Source organism: Ursus americanus, chromosome 18, assembly GCF_024610735.1.
Source record: "Ursus americanus isolate L20-20 chromosome 18, mUrsAme1.1.p, whole genome shotgun sequence".
Lineage (NCBI taxonomy): Eukaryota > Metazoa > Chordata > Mammalia > Carnivora > Ursidae > Ursus > Ursus americanus.
In genome coordinates this window covers 13,906,436-13,924,618 of record NC_142144.1, presented here as the reverse complement: position 1 = coordinate 13,924,618, position 18,183 = coordinate 13,906,436, and the positions used below count along the sequence as shown (strand labels likewise).

The window sequence follows — 18,183 nt, the reverse complement described above, 5'->3', positions numbered from 1 at the left end:
AGAAGTTGATCTTTGCATAAAGGACACTGCAGGCCAGTGCATCGGTCTTTAACTGGTTTTGTGAAAACCCTTCAAACAAAGGATTCCTTCTCTGCTCTAGGAAGGGCAGAGAGTTTCTGTGTCAGAACTGACACCAGATAGTCTAAACCACTTTCTGACGAAGTAACTGGCACCCTAACCCAGGAATCTAAAAGGATGGAAGACTCATGTGTCCACTAGGCTGTTTTTCTCAAGCCCAGTCCCTCCAGTTATAAACTTATACATTCGATAATTAGTTTCCAAACCAAAAATCAAGACACAAGAGAGCTGAAAATGGAATATCATTATAAAAAAGAACGAAGAAGGTCTTAAACCACTATTAAGGAAAGATATCCAGGACATTGTTAAAGAAAAATGCAGAACAGAACGTGCCTGCATTTATGTAAAAAGGGGGTTTATACAAACACACACACACACACACACACACTTGCTTGTATATACATAAAACTCTGCATAAATGATTAATAATATCGGTTAGATCTGGGGAACTAGGAGACAGGGTGGATGAAAGTCTTTTTTGTGTATTCCCTTGATGCTTTTTGAATTTTGAGCCATGTACTTATCCAAAAACTTGAAATAAAAGTACAATTAAATCAAGTCATCTAATCAGACTGCATAAAAAGAAAAAAAGCTAAACAGCATAGGACAATGAGGTCAGCAGGCCTGCATTCAAAATCCACCTCTCAGAGCAGCTATGTAACATCAAGCAAGTTACTGATCTTCCCTGAACTTCAGTGTCCTCTTCGTAAGATGAGGATAATCTCCACTGCACAGGGCTGTCCTGACAATTAAAATAAGATGATGAATGTACAAATGCCCAGCACAGTGCCTGACACACAGCAAGAAGTTAACACGCTTTGGCTCCTGATTGCCCTGGAAGTATGTAACCGTACATACATATAAAATATTTTAGGCTACTGGTTTTTCCTCCAAACTGTGATTGCACCTTTACTCCCTTCTAGAAAAGGGGACATTGTCATTGTCTTTCCACCCCCACACTAAAGGAAAAAAAAAAAAACTGTCTTAAGGGACAAGGGGGCTTTTCAATTCCTGAAAAGGCTCAGAAGTACAATAAAATCCCTCTTCAAGACAAATCCATTTAAGTTCATCTGCTGAGACTCAAGGAGAGGTCCTTTTCGCCCTTCAAAAGTTTCCACTGGTGCAAACTTCAGAACAGAAAAGATGGAATAATTCCCAGGCCAAGGGCTAATCTCCTGGAGAAAACCAAAAACTGGGCACAGAAATATGGTTCATATTCAAGTCTTTTCAAGAAAGCCAACTTCTGTTTTCCACTTTCAGGCAGAGCCCCCCAGGTCAAGACTTCAGATGGGAACAGACGTTTTTCTGACAGTTACAAACAAGCACACAAGGAATCCAGAAGAGTCACAGCACGGAAAACTGACATCCTAACTCCGCACTGCCAAGGGAAGCTCGGTAAGACAATGATGACAATTGTCAAGCGCAGACTGTGTGCTGGGGCTCTTCATCTGTCATCTCATTTTAATCCACACAAACAATTCTGTGACAGAGGGATTATCACTTCCCTCTGCAGGCAAGCCCAGAGCGCTGAGGGGACCTGCCTACGGTCACACGACCTAGTTGGTAACAGTAGTTACATGGAATCCGCAATTCCAAAGACATCCCACCACTTCACTGCTTTTGTCTAAATTATAAAGAATTAAGAAAAGGCAATGGAAATAAAGACAGTAAATCAGAATTCGGATTTTAAAACGAGAGAAAAGATTCCCTTAAAATTAATCTTGTATCTCTTTCCTTAATATTAAGGTCACCCTATTGTCTTTATGTTGCCCATAATCAATTCAAATTAAATGAAACAGCTCTGTCTATTCAGGCTAACTCTGAGAACAAATATTAATCAAATTTCTGCTGGGAAGGACTATGAGCAAAGACAGCGGGGGTGGCAGTGACAAGTGGGACCTCACAGTTTTATAGACGTGTTCGGTGGGGCCATCAAATTCCTGTTGCATTCTTTCCTCCAGGAAATAGATGCGGAGCTTTAGATTAAAGTTTTCTTTCTTCAATTCAGTGATTTGCTGGAAAATAAGCACAGAAGGGTTATCGAAAGCAAGGCCTAAAGCATGGTACCTACATTAATCCCCATAGCTCCTACGGCTACGAATGGACTGAAATGTTAAATACTACAGAAAACTTCCATCTGCTGCAATTGTACCAACCCAAGATTAAGTGGTTCTCAGTAGCCAAATTTAAGACAAGCTGAGCACTGCAATGATACTGACTGAGGAAAGAACTGATGTCTCCACACTGATAATAAGTAAGGAAAGAAAGAAAATGGAAGGAAAGTAAGAGGCAAATCTCTTCTTTACAAAAGACATCCAGTTAATAAATGAAGAAGAATAAAAAGAGCAGAAAACCACCATTATACAACCACTAAGGTAATAACTGATTCGGGTAGGAATCGGCAGTGCTAAAAGCATTAGATAAAAGATCACTGGAGAACATGATATTCACCCAGCTTCAAGATATGACCCCACAGATGGCTTATTAATTACAAAAGGAAAAGCTACCATTACTATTTATTTATTTATTTTAAAATGTACTTATTTGAGGGGCGCCTGGGTGTCTCAGTCATTAAGCGTCTGCCTTCGGCTCAGGGTGTGATCCCAGAGTCCTGGGATCGAGCCCCACATCAGGCTCCTCCGCTATGAGCCTGCTTCTTCCCCTCCCACTCCCCCTGCTGTGTTCCCTCTCTCACTGGCTGTTTCTCTGTCAAATAAATAAATAAAATCTTTTAAAAAAATAAAAAATAAATAAAATGTACTTATTTGAGAGAGAGAGAGCATGCACATGCATGAGGACAGGGAGGAGGGAAAGCGAGAGAGAGAATCTCAAGCAGACTCCCTGCTGAGCACAGAGCCTGACACTGGGCTCAATCCCATGACCCCGAGATCATGACCTAAGCCGAAATCAAGAGTCGGATGCTTAACAGACTGAGCCACCCAGGCGCCCGAGCCACCCAGGCGCCCTGGTACCACCACAATTTAGAAATCCGGTAGACACCACCTAAATCAAGGGACTATATCAACTATCACCAGTGGTGGGACAAACTGACATGCCGTGCCTCCCGAAATAAATCACTGACAGCAAACGACTTCATTTAAAATGTTCCTGCCCACAACTTCTAGCCTGTACCTGATCAAGGAGTCCACCAGACAAATCCAAATAAAAGGAAATTGCAAAATAACAGGACTGAACTCTTCAAAAATCTTAACAACAATCTTAAGGCAAAAATGGTTTGGGAACTCTTCTTAATAAATGGAAGTAACAGAGGCATGCTTACTAAGTGTGATGAAAACATACAATAAATCCTGAATTTAAAAAAAAAAAGTCCCATGAGGATAAGTGGGGGAATCTAAATAACAACTTGGTATTAAGTAACAGTATTATGAATTTGCAAGAGAATGTCCTAAGTAAGAGACACATGCTACGCACTTAAGGATGTTGTCATGATGTCTGCAATTAACTCTCTAATGAGTTGCGGAGGGACAGAAAAAATAGGAAATGTAGCAAAATATTAATTGATGAATCTAGATGTAGAATATATGATTCGTTGTTGGGCTATTTTGCAACTTTTCCATAGATTCGCTTTGCTTGTTCATGGATATGCCCATAGACATCATGGGTCATAAAACAAACCTTAACAGATTTAAAAGAACTGAAATCAAACCATGTTCTCTGACCATAATAAACTTAAGCTAGAAATCAATAACAGAAAGAAATTGGAAAATCTCCAAATACTTAGAAATTAACACATTTCTAAACAATCCAGGGGTCAGAGAGGAAGTCTCAAAGGAAATCAGAAGATATTTTGAATTAAGTGAAAATGCAAATATATAAAAATTTGTACGTTGCAGTTAAAGTGGTGATTGGGGGATATTTACACCATTAAATACGTTAGAAAACAAGAAAGTTTTCAAATCCACAATCTAAGCTTCTACCTTAAGAAGATATAAGAAGAGCAAAATAAACCCAAAGCAAGCAAAATGACAGATATACTAAACATAAAAGCAGAAAACAATAGAATGGAAAGCAGAAAAACAACAGAAAAAACCTATTTAAAAAGATGGTTCTTTCAAATGATTGATGAAATTGATACACTCTGGCAAGACTGGTAAAGAAAAAAAAAGAGAAGACATAAGTTACCAATATCAAAGAACAAAAGAGAGGTTATCACTACAGAGCCCACAGCAATTAAAGGGACAGTAAGAGAATAATGCATACAACTTTATGCACATAAACTGGACAACTTAGAGGAAATAACACAATTCCGTGAAAAGCACAAATTATCAAAATTCACCAAAGAAGCAATAGATAACCAGAATAGTCTTGTAACTATTTTTAATATTGAATTTGTAATTAAAACCCCTCCAGAAAAGACAATTCCGAAACAAGACGATTTCAGTAGCAATTTCTACCAAATATTTAAAGAAGAAATAACACCATTTCTACACAATCTCTTCCAGAAAACAGAAGGTAAGGGAACTTCCCCACTTCATTTTATGAGGGCAACATTACCCCAATACCAAAATCATACAAAAATATTACAAGAAAACTATAAACTAAGTCACTCGTGAATATAGATGGAAAATCCTCAACTAAATTTTAGCAAATTGAAAAAACAGATTAATACATCATGACTGGGATTTATCCCAGGAATGTAAGGCTAATTCCACATTCAAAAGTCAATCCATGTAATCCACCAGACTAAAAAACTAAGAAGAAAAAAATATAATCGTATCAACACATGCAAAAAAAGCATCTGACAAAACCCAACAGCCACTCAAGATAAATACTCAGCAAACTAGGAATTAAAGGAAACTTCCTTAATCTGCTAAAGGGTATCTACAAAGAACTCATACATTTACAAACAACATATCTAATTAAAGATGAAAAATGCTATTCCCCTAACACTGGGAATAAGGAAAGGATATCCACTCTCACAATTCCCATTCAACATTGCATTTGAAGTCATAGACAGTGCAATAAAGCAAGGGGAAAAGGAAAAAAGGAATACAGTTTGGAAAGGTAGAAATAAAACCCATCCTTATCTGAAGATAATATGATTATCTATGTAGAAGATCGCAAGGAATCTATAAAAAAGATCCCAGAATTCATGAGTTTAGCAAAGTCAATATGCAAATATCAAGCATATTTCGATAAACTAGCAACAATTGGAAACTGAAACTTTTTAAACACCATTTTACAATACCTCCAAAAAATGTAAACAATATATTCATTTATATATTTATATATATTATAAATATATATTTTATAAATATATATAAATATAAAACTAGTAAAACATTATGTATGCTCAAAACCACAAAATGCTGAAGAAAATCAGGAACCTAAATAAGTGAAGAGACTTACCAAATTCATGGACTGAAAGATAATATAATAAAGATGTCAATTCTCTCCAAACTGATCTATAGATTTGACATAATCCCAATCAAAATGCCCAGAGGATTTCTTGTAGGAAGAAACAAGCTGATTATAAAATTTATATGGAACAGTAAAAGAGCTGGATGGGTGAAAACAACTTTGAAAAAGAATCCATTCAAGCAGATTACATAAATAGACCCATACAATTACAGCTAATTGATTTTTGACGAAGCTGCTCTTAACCTTAAAAATAAAACTGGCAGTTCTTCTGCCAGCATAGATGGGTTTACTCAGGAATAGCAGAGAACTGCAATCCAAGACAAGCAAGCTATGGCAAAACCAAAGGCCAGTCAGAGAACAAAGGCAAGAAATGTTGTTTTACACAGGAAAGGGGGACGTCAGGAACGGCACTGGGGTAAACTGGGAGCTGGAAGTATGGTGGCTTCTCACTGGATGACAGTCTCCCATTGGATGGGCTGTTGCCAGGGGAATAAGAAACCTTCTTTCCATTCATATGCCTTCATTGAAAAAGTATCTGTTCATATCTTTTGCCCATTTTTTATTTGATTATTTGTTTTTTGGGTTTTGAGAAGTTCTTTATAGATCTTGCATACCAGCCCTTTATCTGATGTACTGTATGGTGACTAACATATAATAAAAATAAATGGGAAAAAAAAAAAGATACCTCCTGCTGGGATAGTAAAGTACTATCTAGGAGCAAGGACCCTCTCCTCCTGCCGGCTCTGAGACTGACAAGTGACAGGGCTGAAAGCTCCCTCTGCTGGCCTCCAACTCCATTCTAAACAAGGTTTTCCTTTTATTAATTTTCACAGTGCAAATACAATTCAATGGAGAAAGAATAGTCTTTTCATTTTCAACAAATGCCGTGGGAACGACTAGACATCTATCTACAAAATAATAAACCTGATCTAATGATTAGACATCTATTTACAAAACAATGAGCCTCAACCTACATACCTTAAACAAGAGTTAACACAAATTAGATCACAGATCTAAATGTAAAATATAAAATTACCTAACTTTTAGAAGAACAGACAGGGGGAAATCCTGGGGACCTAGAGCTAGGCAGAGTTCTCACCTATAACCCCAAAGCCATGATCCATTTAAAAAAATTTTTTTGATCAATAAACTGGGCTTCGTCAGAATTTAAAATATTTGCTTTGAAAAATAATGTTAAGAAAATGATTAGACAAGCTATCTACTGGGAGAAAATATATGCAAATCACAAATCCAACATAGGAACTGTATCTAGAATACATAAAGAACTCCCAAAATGTAATTATAAGAAAACCATCCAATTAAAAAAAAAATAGGCCAAAATTTTTCAAAGGAACTTCACAGAAGAATATAGATGACAAATAATCACAAGGAAAGATTTTCAACATCTTAAGTCATTAGGAAAACAGAAATTAAAACTGCAACGAGTTTTAGTACCTACTGGAATGGCTAAAAAAATTCGTTTGAATTGAGAATATCAAATGCTGATGAGGATGTGGAGCAAATGGAATCCTCATAGTCTGCTGACGGGAATGCAAAATGGCACAACCACTCTGCGTAACAGCCTGGCAGTTTCTTAACCCAAAAAAAAAAAAAACCTCCACTTACCATATGACTCAGCAATTCCAGTCCTGGGTATTTACCCTAGAGGAATGAAAACCTACATTCACCCAAAAACCTGTACACGAATGTTTACTACAGCTTAAATAAGAACCACCAAAATCTGGAAAGAACCCAAATGTTCTTCAAAGGGCGAATATATAAAGTGTACATCTATATGACGGACTAATACTCGATAACTATGACACACACAACAGCATGAATGAACTTCCAAGACCTTACGGTAAGGGAAAGAAGTCAGCCTCAAAAGATTACATTACTGTGTGATGCCATTTATAAGACATCTGGAAAAAACAAAATTATAGGGACTGAGACCAGAGCATTAGTTGCCAGAGGTTTGGGGTGAAGAGAGGGTTTGACCACAAAGAGACAACACATGGGAATTTTTTGGCATTATGGAATGTTCTGTATTCTAACTGTGGTGATGGTTACATGAGCCTAGAACTATACACACATATACGAAAAAAAATTAATATATAAATTATATTTATATAATTTATAGTTATGTTATATATTATAAATATATATTACATATTTATATATAATAAAATAAATAAAAGTTTAAATATATTTTATTAATATAGATATAGATTATGACATCTTACAAGGGAGTACACATTTGTCACAACTAATCCAACACTTAAAACTGGTGAATTTTGTTCATCTTAATTATATCTCAATAAAGTTGATTTAAAAAGAACTAAAGTGGAATATAGTAAAATAGGTGATAGCTGTACTTGAATGTTAATACAGCCCCACGGTGGGGGGTGGGGGGGAGTGGTGTTCCATCATTTTAAAAAATAATTGGTAAGAGCATATAATACTTTCCAATGAACATATTTTTAGGACTGGATAAAAGAAAACGCTAAGCAGACTCTGCATCAAACTGTCTGTCCTTGGCCCTCTTGTTAATACTTAAGTTCTCAGTTTTGTCGCTAACAAGAACAGCACAAGAAACAATCGTTAAGTTCATTAAGGCCTCCCTTTAAGTGTTCTAAGGAAACAGCACATAAAACATTCATTCAAACAAAAAAGTCTACTCCACCAGATGCTTCCTATAAAGAGCAACCTTATTCTATTACTCAGCTACCAATAAAATATTTATGGAGGTTGCTTAGAATATGTGCACTGTACCCACCACTACAATTCTGAACAACACTTGAAAGAATATTTGTCCTATTTATAGGTAAAGGAGTTTTAAACAAAACAAGAGAAAGGTAAATCAGCCTTGACAAGGTTAATACAAACTCCAGACAGGCCCAAGTGAACACAATGAAACACAGGCACCATCTTTCCCACAACAACACCAGCCCCATTCTCCGCTTAATACCACTTCCCTCGTAAGGTTTTCTCTGACTAGCCCCATCACTGGACTGGAGACCCTTCTAAATGTTTCCACAGACCCTCTGCTTTCTTTACAATAGCAAATTCTCACACCGCACTGTACCAGCGGGTACCCTGCTTTTCTAACCAAGCCATCTCCAGGAGATTGGGAGCCACGCTTACCTTGTACATTCTGGTCTGACACGTAAGAGACAGCCACTAAATACTCAATGGCTGCCTGGTAGGCTGGATGGACACACTTAAGAATTTCTTGGGGCACCTGCGTGGCTTGGTCAGTTGAGGGTCCAACTCTTGGTTTTGGCTCAGGTCATGATCTGGGCATTGTGGGATCGAGCCCCATGTCGGGCTCCATGCTCAGTGGGGAGTCTGCTTAAGATTCTCTCTCTCTCTCCCTCTCCATCTGCCCTCCCCCCACTCACTTGCGCTCACTCTCTCTCTCTCAAGAAAAAGAATTTCTTGAAGGCAATGTGATGCAAGGAGAGTCCCAGGGGCTTTAGATTCAGATCTGGTTCCCATCACATCACTGATTTTTGACCATCACTCTTAGAATTGAACTCCCTGCCATGGGCACAGAGAGTTGTCTGATCTGGCCCCCGCCCTCCTCTCCAGCTTCATTATCATCCTGTCCCTCACACACCATGTTCCCACCTCACTGGCCTCCTTTCTGGTCCTCAAATACACCAAGCCCGTCTGCCGGGGGCACTGGTGGCTGCTTCGCTCCCATGCTCTCCATCTCAGCTCAGAGGCTCGTTCTCACTACCCAACTGAAAGGGGCCCCCATCTCTGGGACCTCCACCAAGTCACTCCTGAACACATAACTCTTAATTTTCTTGCTAGAACTTTTCACAATCTGTACTCCTTTATAGACATATTATTATTTATTATCACACTGATGATATGACTACATTCCACTTCTGGAGGACAGGGACACTATCTATCTGTTCATGGCTGTTTCCCTTGAGGTGTTAGCACGGTACCCGGAACACAGTGGATGCTCCATCAGCACTTGTTAGCTGAGTGAACAGACGGATGAATGAATACAGTCCAGACCACCTACTAGGTGTAAGACCTTAGTCAAGTTCATTCTTCTGTGTGCCTCGATTCCTTTTTATAGATTAAAGGAATACATATCTCAGAGACTGATTATAGGATTAAAAGAAATTAGTTAGAATTTTTGGTATTGTGCCTAGCACAACATAAGAATTTAAAATATATTAATATTCTTCTCATTTGTATTTTTCCCTTTAAGAGAATCAAATTCAATACGAAGGAAAAAAAAAAAAAAAAAACCTTGAGCTGGAAACACTGAAAATAGCTTACCATATAGTAGGAACAAATACCCCCAAAATAAAACCCACCAAATACGACTTAGAAACTTAATGCTGAAACGTAAGCTACTACACGAGCTGTACTTTGCCCCATCCCGGCCCCTGGAGCCCCAGGACTGTTGTGGAACTGTGGTCATCTGAAATGGGAACAGTCCAACGTGATTACGGGAGGTGCTTTCCAAAGCTGGAGAGAGGCTACGGCTCAGCAGCAGGACAGACTCTGAAGGAGCTGCTGTCACTCTGGCTTCCTCCCACTCCCACTCCCTGTCGAAAGACTTGCCTGGCTTAGAGCTCCATCAGGAAGGGAAGAACAACAAAAACCAACAACATAAAAAAGAATCAGGGCAACTCCAACCAGGCCCCCCTCTACTGAAATCTAAGCAAGGCACCTAACTCTGGAGATCAGTTTCAGTGGCTTGTGAGAACCTGGGCCCCCGAAGCTGAAGCTCTCCCCACCAGATCATCTTTGGACTCAAGGCAGCAAGGGCGAAGAGCAAGGGCCCTGGGGTCACCGGAAATAGAACTCCCAGTGCCACCACTTGCGAGCCATGTGACCTTGGGGAAATTATTTAACATCTTTGAGCCACTGTTGGCTCATCTATAAAATAAGGATAAAAATCAGTTACCTCACAGGAGTGTCATGACAATGATAGGAGTTACAGCACCTGGCAGGCAGGAAATAGAGTATAGCTTTCAAAAGAATCCATGTCTCACTCAAGCCCTCGACAAACAGATCTTCGGGCCATCATCAGTTGTTTTATGCTCTTTGAAAGTCCAAAAACTGTTAGACCACTCACCTAGACATCACAGAAACCATGACCTCCTGCTGCCCAAAGTTCACCTCTGCTCAACAGTGCTACACGTGAGATCATTCTGCCAGCAGCAGCTAAGCGAGGTTCGTAAAATGAGGACATTTTGGAATCAATTTTGGATTCCAATACTCTCCCTCGTGTCCTCAAATCACGAAAACGGTTACTAGGCAAACATCTGTTTATTCACAAACAATACTGTAGCCATAGCAGAATTTAAAAACTGAGCCCCAAACAACACTTGGAATATAACTACATTACGAAACCAATCTTTTTATGTTCTTTTCAGCCTAGTGTTCTATCTTACATATTTTCCATGTTGTTGCAGAATTACGCATCGTGGTCAGGTGAGATGACTGCCCTAGGTTCCACTGAACTGGCTCACAGCCAACTATTTAGCCATTCCTATACTGAGCATTTATGGACTCGGTGGGTCTCGTGGAAAGCGGACAGGCTTTCCGATCAAAAAGACCAGATTTAACTTTGCCTTCTTTTAGTTTCTCAACACACCAAGCTCACGGGCAAGTCATCTGATCTCTCCAACCTCATCTGTGAAACACCGTCCTCAGGAACTTGTTCCAAGACAAAGAGATAACAAATGTAAAATATAATTCTCTTGTTCCCAATTTTTCACAATGGTACACAATGTGACAACAAACAGCTTTACACACAGAGCTTTTTCCTTCCACTGGGTTGTTTCCCCACGACGAATTTCCCCAAAAGAGATTACTGGGCTCAAGAGTAATACTATTTTTATGACTATCAAAATCTCTTTCCAAATGGCCTTCAAAAAGATTGTAAAAATTTATACTGCCCGGCCTGCCACCTGGCCAGGTTCTGGAGGGCACGAGCAGGACGTGCAGAGGTGTGAGAACATACAGCATTCAATCTGATAAGTAGGAGGCCAAGGACGAGCCATAAGCACCGATGAACCCTGAACTTAACAGAAATGACCAGAGAGCCCACCAGCCAGAAGCCAAACCTGAGTCCCAAGGCCCTTGGTGCCGGCAAGGCCCATCTGGAACACAGCCAGCACCACGGACAGCAGCCACAACCCCCACTCTGCCAGCTATAGACTGTCCTCAACCACGTCCACTGACCTGCCTCCCTCACGGTTCTTGGTCTCTTGCCTTGTTCCAATTACACCCCTTCTTCTCCCTTCTTAGCCTCACCTGGCTGTATTACTGCTTGCTCTCCTATAACCCTGGACCCCAGCATGCATGCCCCCACCCCGATTACAAGCTCCACCCCCCTTCAACTACGGGGTCTTAGCCACCATCTCAACGACAGCAGCCGGTCCCGCGTACTGAAGGCCTGCTGCGCCGAGCTGTCCCTGGCGTCCACCACTTCATCTGCATCGCAACCGCATGAGACAGAAATCCTTTTCCCGTGTCACAGACAAGGCAACCAAAACGTACAGATCTAGTTTCTTATACAAGGTCATACATTCATTTAGCCAACAAGCATTTATCAAGCGCCCACCATCCCATTAGGCTTCGTGCCGAGAACCAGGGATAGAGTAGAAGAGACAAACGTTAAGCAAGTACATAAATAAAACACATAATTACAAACACTTGTAAGATCCATAGTAGAAAAGGCCGGGTGCTGAGTGCCTGCTATCAGAGAGAATAATGGGGGTCTCCAGTGAGTTGGGGAAGGAGTTGGGGATGGCCTCTCTAACGAGATCACATTAAAGCTGAGACATGAAGGTTGAGGGGCCTGCCATTCAAGGAGAGGGAGAAAGGGGATTCCAGGCAGAGGGAGGAGCACATGAGAAGGCCCTACCCATGTGGGTTAGTGAGAGCAGCCCATGCGGCCCGAGCACAGGGGGTGAGGGAGAGACGCATGTGCTGACCTCAGCACCGACGGACGAGCCCATCACACAGGGCAGGGTCTCACAGACCATGGTGAGAAGTTAAGGATTTCATTCCAAGGTCAAAGAAACTTCACAGATGGAGCAGAAGAATCTGGACACTGCTGGGGCCTAGCAATGTCCCTAGAACCGAGGGAGTTGGCTGTAATAAACCGAGTCCTCAGATTAGAGTGGACACACCAACATTTGTCTACCCACCATGTGCCAGGCATCCAGTCAGGTGCTTCCCAAACCCTCAGGACCACTCTGATTCCAAGACAGTACTGGCCCCACTTTACAGAGGGCTTCTGGAAGCAGCTTAACCAAGCTCGTAGGTCAGTTAGTGGCAGAGCAAGACCTAAAGCCCCATTCTGGTCACTCTCCAGTCCATGCCGTACCTGTAAACCATGGTGCTAGCTAAGCTTCCCGGGCAGCACCAGTGGGGCGGGGAGGGGCTCTTCTCTGGTAACAAGTAACTCACCACCGAGAGGTCACAGAACGAATCTAGCGATGCAAACCTCCTAGATAAAACACTAAATTTGACCAACTGCCTCAGCTGAAACCAGGAATTGCCAACAAAAAGAACTAAGGGCCCGGATACAAGAACACTAGCACCTCAGGGCAGGTGGGTGTGAGACAAGAGCTGCAGAATTTACCCTAAGGACCTAATCTCAGAACATGATGATACACGCACAAGATACTCATCAAAGCTTTGTAAGAGTGAACAATTAGAAATAACCTGGAATGTTCCACAGGAAGAGATTATGTAAACTATGTTTCAAGCCCTCCCTTTTAATACAAGTCTTTTTGAACTACTGGTCATTAAATAATTCTATCCACCATACTAACAGAGATGGAAAGCTACTCATGTCATTCTCTGTCCAGAGGTCACAGAAAAAGCCAGAATTAAACTCTTCTATGAACAGATAAAGAAAGCTACATGAACTGATATGCTGAACCACATCTGGGTCTTCCCCACTCACCCAAAAAATTCTGAGAGCAAGAGAGAGAAATCAATTAACTTTAGCGTCCAGAACAGGTCTCACAATAGCACAGTCCTTTACAAAACGCTGCATCTGCCAGGTCTCCTCGGGTCCAGGAGCCCCCACTACACCGTCAGCTAGAAAGGAGCAGTAAGACAGGCTCCTACTGAAGACCAAACTGATTGGCCAGCCTCCTCCCCTAAGGCCTGCCCTGCCGGTGATTCTCGCCTCAGCTAATGGGCTAGGAGACAATGGATCACCAGTTTCAAGACCCAAAAGAAAGCAAGCGGCTTTCACACGCTGGAGCGAGGACCTGCACGGGACAACAGAGGGTGGCAGGAAAGACTGCCCTTGCAGAAGACCTGCTTCCCAGCCTGGGTAAGTCCACGCCATCCCTGGGCTTCAGAGCACCCACATGTCCAATGAAGGGATGGGATGAGCTCCCCCAGATCTGGGACCCTGCCCACCTTCTGAGCCATCCCGACCACATCCTTGTGCTCCAGCATCACCCCACGCAGCAGCCCATCACCAGGCTGGCTGCTCCCTCCTCGCAGCACCAACCCTGGGGTCTTTTAAAAGCACAATTCTGGTCATTTCCCTCCAGGGTTAACATCCACCACTGGCTACCCTTCATCTTCAAGTCAAAGGTCAACCAAAGCCGTGTAACGCACAAGACCCCTGACCCCCGCCTTCTTCAGTGGCCTCACTTGTCTCAAGACCCCTGACATGGCCTCCTTCCAGCCAAAGGGAGCTTACAATCCCCTAAACTCCTTGTGCCCGGCATGCCTCTCGCTGCCCTTGCCCACATTGAGTCCCTGTGGTTGGGATGCTCTCCTGGTCCTCTCACCTTGGCTAATCCCTACTAGTCCCTGATGACCCAACTCAAGGAAGACTTCCTCCAGGGAGGCTTCCCTGAATCCAGGCCAGGTTCTGAGCCCTCCTCCGTACCCCACAGCACTATGTACTTACCTCTGTCACTGCACTATTTCCCTATCCATCTCCCCAACCAGCCTGAGAGCCTTCTGACAGGGACACTTACCTGGTCTTAATCCACCGCAGACTCCCTAGCCCCAGGGCACACAGCCTGGCACAGGGCATATATTCGTAAATATCTGTCGATGAATGGATGAACTCTGAACAAAACCAGAAGGAGGCTGATGTCTTGCTAGACCTTAGCTAATAGACACTGATGTTCAGTTTCCCAGCATCTGGGACTAGCATAAGAGGAATCATGAGTTCCCCTTTAAATCAAAAGTATTCCAGCCCTTCCTTAATATGCATGCTGACTTTAAAATTAGCATTCAATGCCAAGGGCATTTCCTATAAGCATCCCACAGGAAGTACAGACTACCTTTACACAGAGATCATACACTTAGTAGCTCAGGCCAAATGGAACATTTCAGTGACTCATAAAGACTTGAAAGGGAGACACTGAGAACACTGTGGTCATTTCATTTTCAACAGCAGAATTTGCTCTGGAAAATGCTACAATAAAAAATATTAATGCCATAAAAACCGAACAGCAGCCGAAGGACCACAGTCATAAAGAAAAAACATAAATCCTAAAACATAGCAGCATAGGAGGCTCCCTCTCGCCTTCAAGAAAAACAGTGTTTAGGTCCTCAGGAACACACCTCGAGAAGGGAGACTTGACTCCCGTGGCAGAGTAGAGAAAAAGAAGAGCGGACATCACAGCGGTGAGGAGAAAGAGCTAACACACAGAATGAATTCGGTGTTCGGCTGACCCATGCTTCACAAACACTCACCCACTCAGCCCTCACTGCAGCCCGAAGAAGCAGACACTGTGATCGTGCTCGAGGTAAAGACAAAGGACAGAGAGATTAAGTGACTGGCCCAAGGTCCCCCAGCAGAAGTGAGCCCACGGGCAGCTGGCTCCAGAGGCCGTGGTCCCCAGGTGGCACAGACCGCCTCTCAGAGCACCTCTACCTGTCACATCCTGGCCCTCAGTGTCTCCTATCTACATAACGAGGGTTGGATTCAATTCTAAGATACTTCCCAGTTCAAAAGGCAGACAATAAAGTGTGAAACCAACATTCTAAGATTCTGGTAAGTTTTTCTACCCAGAAATAAAATTCAAAACTGTGCCCTTCAAATATTAAATAACTCTGTATCTTGCGGAGCTGCTTTTATATTAAAGGAATGCACATGAAGAGCTGAACATTCAAAGTGCCCAGCTCAGAGCAAGAGCTCAATAAACAGTAGCTATTATTACTCTTATGATAAAACAGAAACAGCCATTTAATAGCAGAGCACGTTTTAATTATACACGATGTGGAATAATCAAATCTCATTTGTTTGAGGCCCCAGACCCCACAGCATAGATCGAGTTGTACAGTTGAAATTAGAACAACTCAAAGCTCAGAAATTACTTGTTTCCATTAGAGATCTGACAAGTCATTTCTTCAATTGGTCACTGGTGGTTTGCAGATAACTATTAGCAGTAATGAGTATTCTAAATTAAATCCGGAGACAGTACCGCTCCGTTCTGTAAAGACAACTGGGGAGAGAGAAACATAATTGTGGAACGTCCTTCTCTCTGTCCTCCATCTTCTCCCTGATAAATATCTCCTGCGTCTTGCAGAGTATGGATTTCATTTGGCTACAGATGAAGAAGGGTCTAATTCTTCCCATGATAAATGGGAGCGCTGAACAGGTAACTTGTTAAGGAGAATTGGAATTGGGAAAATAACCTTATTCTCCTGTTCCTTGACAACAAGCCCCCTCCGCTAACAAATGAAAGACACGATGCTGGAAGACACTAAGCTGGGAAGCCAAATGCATCACCACGTAACCCGTCCTCCGACGCTCTGTGCACAGCCCTGGGTACAGGCTGCTCACGTCTCCCTCAACAGCAGCAAAGATGAAGCCTACAAAAGGCAAGGCGGTAGCCCAAGGCGGCGAGAAGAACAATGGTTCTGGAATCCTTAAAAACCTGGATTCCAATCCCGACTCCACCACTCCAGTATAATGTGACTATAAACGCATCTCTCCTAGGCTTATGATTTCTTATCTGTAAAATGGGGATAATATAAAATACCTCAAAGAGTTATGGCAAGGATTAAATGGGGACCATTAATATCATCCCTTACGTTACAGGGAAGCCTTTGGCCAATGTTAGCTCCTCTCACCGGGCGGTCTGGGAATATCCTCACGTTTGGGACACCAGAAGGACACCAAACTCCCCAAAGCTGGAAACTGCTGATTCTGGCGGAACCCGTATCTGGCCCGGGTACAGAAGGGCTGATTGCATAGGTACAGAACGGTCGCACAGAGAACGCCCACAAGACACAGCACTGCCCCCAACTCCGGCATTATCCAGCTTCGACGCTTCTCGAGAAATACAGCTCCCCCCTGGGCCTGGTTGGGCAGCGGCAGCAGACGTGATTTGTTAGGGAAGATGATTTGGGATCTCCACTTACATTTTCAAAGTCCTTCATGTTCCGTGCTCTGGTGGGAGACACTGTTTCTTCTGACACATCTGGGAGCACTGTAAAAAAAGGTAAAACAGACACAGGAAAATGGCATGGTATGCAAATTGCCCAGCATCCCTATTAGGGAACAGAGCCCAGAAAAGAAAAAAAAAAAAGCATGAAAAGCTTCCCCAGTATTTTCTGCTGGCATTCTCTGTCTGTTGTGATTTACTGACTTGAGTCTAGGGAAAGCTCTAAACCATTATATTTCAAATATTTACAAATTACTTAAAGTAGCCCCAGTGTAACGTGTCAGAGAACGAGCCCAAAAAATGCACCGGGCATGTGGCCCAGCCGAACTGCGCTGATACGTACTTCCTTAGTGCCTGTCATAAAGTGATTCTGCTGAGCGGGTTACCATCCTCCTGTGTCAGCGATTAGAGAGTATCTAACTGACTGGGGTTGGCAAACTTTTTCTTAAAATGCCAGACGATAAATATTTTAGGCTCTGCAGGCCAGAAACAAAGCCTAAAATCTGTCACAACTGGTCAGCTCTTCTGTTGTAGCACAAAAAACAGCCACAGACAATTCATAAGTATGGAAGCGGTGTTCTAATTATTTTCAAATGCAGGCAGCAGGTTGGAAACTGCCCATCCCTGCTTTCGAGTGATTACAGACTCGGCCAATGCCCAAAGCTTTCCATGGTTCCTTTCTTCCAACAAACATTTATTACACACCTACTGTGTGCCAAGCACCATGCTAGGTACTGGGGAAAGAACGGTGAAAGAGTCGGTGAGCCTGTGCCCAAAAGGCTCTGATCTAGGGGACAAGACAGGGGGGTACACTGGCCCCGTGCTCACAAAGCGCCTGGCGCTGTTTAGGTGTTGGGTGAATGTGCACGGAGTCAATGAATGAGTCCATTCTTCCAACAAATGGGCACTGAGGGCCTACTCTCCGCCCAGCACCATTCTAGATGTGGCTACATCAGGAAACAAACAAACAGAGCTGATATTCTAGAGATGTAAATGAACACAATAACAGGACAACTACATAGGATGTGAGAAGGTGAGAAAAGCTATGGAGAAAACTTAAGTGGCTAAGGACTGGAAAGATCCAAGGTGGGGTAAGGACTGCAATTTTAAGTCAGGGGGCCAAATCGGGAAGGTCGCACTGAGAAGGTGCCAGCTGGGCAGACCTGAAGAGAAGGGCAAAGCGAGAAGCCTGAGGTGGGAGCAGGTCCTGTGCACGTGAGAATCAGCAATAAACAAAGGGGACCGCAGGAGAGGAGGTACATGAGATCCTGGGGGACAGACTGCGCACGGCCTTGTAGGCTCTTCT

At 42.6% G+C, this 18,183-nt stretch overlaps 1 protein-coding gene across 6 annotated transcripts in view; it reads right to left on the bottom strand.

Moving 5' to 3' along the window:
• The window catches only part of CDK5RAP2 (CDK5 regulatory subunit associated protein 2), a 160,905-nt gene that overhangs the window by 130,442 nt on the left and 12,280 nt on the right, over window positions 1–18,183 (bottom strand). For 5 of the 6 annotated variants that reach the window (XM_045791074.2, XM_087869416.1, XM_087869417.1 and 2 more), the window contains exons 3-4: window positions 16,855–16,922; window positions 1,983–2,093 (exon numbers count right to left, since the gene is read on the bottom strand). In XM_045791074.2, the coding sequence (XP_045647030.2) occupies window positions 1,983–2,093; window positions 16,855–16,922 (179 nt within the window). The remainder of the gene's footprint in view (window positions 1–1,982; window positions 2,094–16,854; window positions 16,923–18,183) is intronic. The other variant, XM_087869415.1, reaches the window with a different exon arrangement.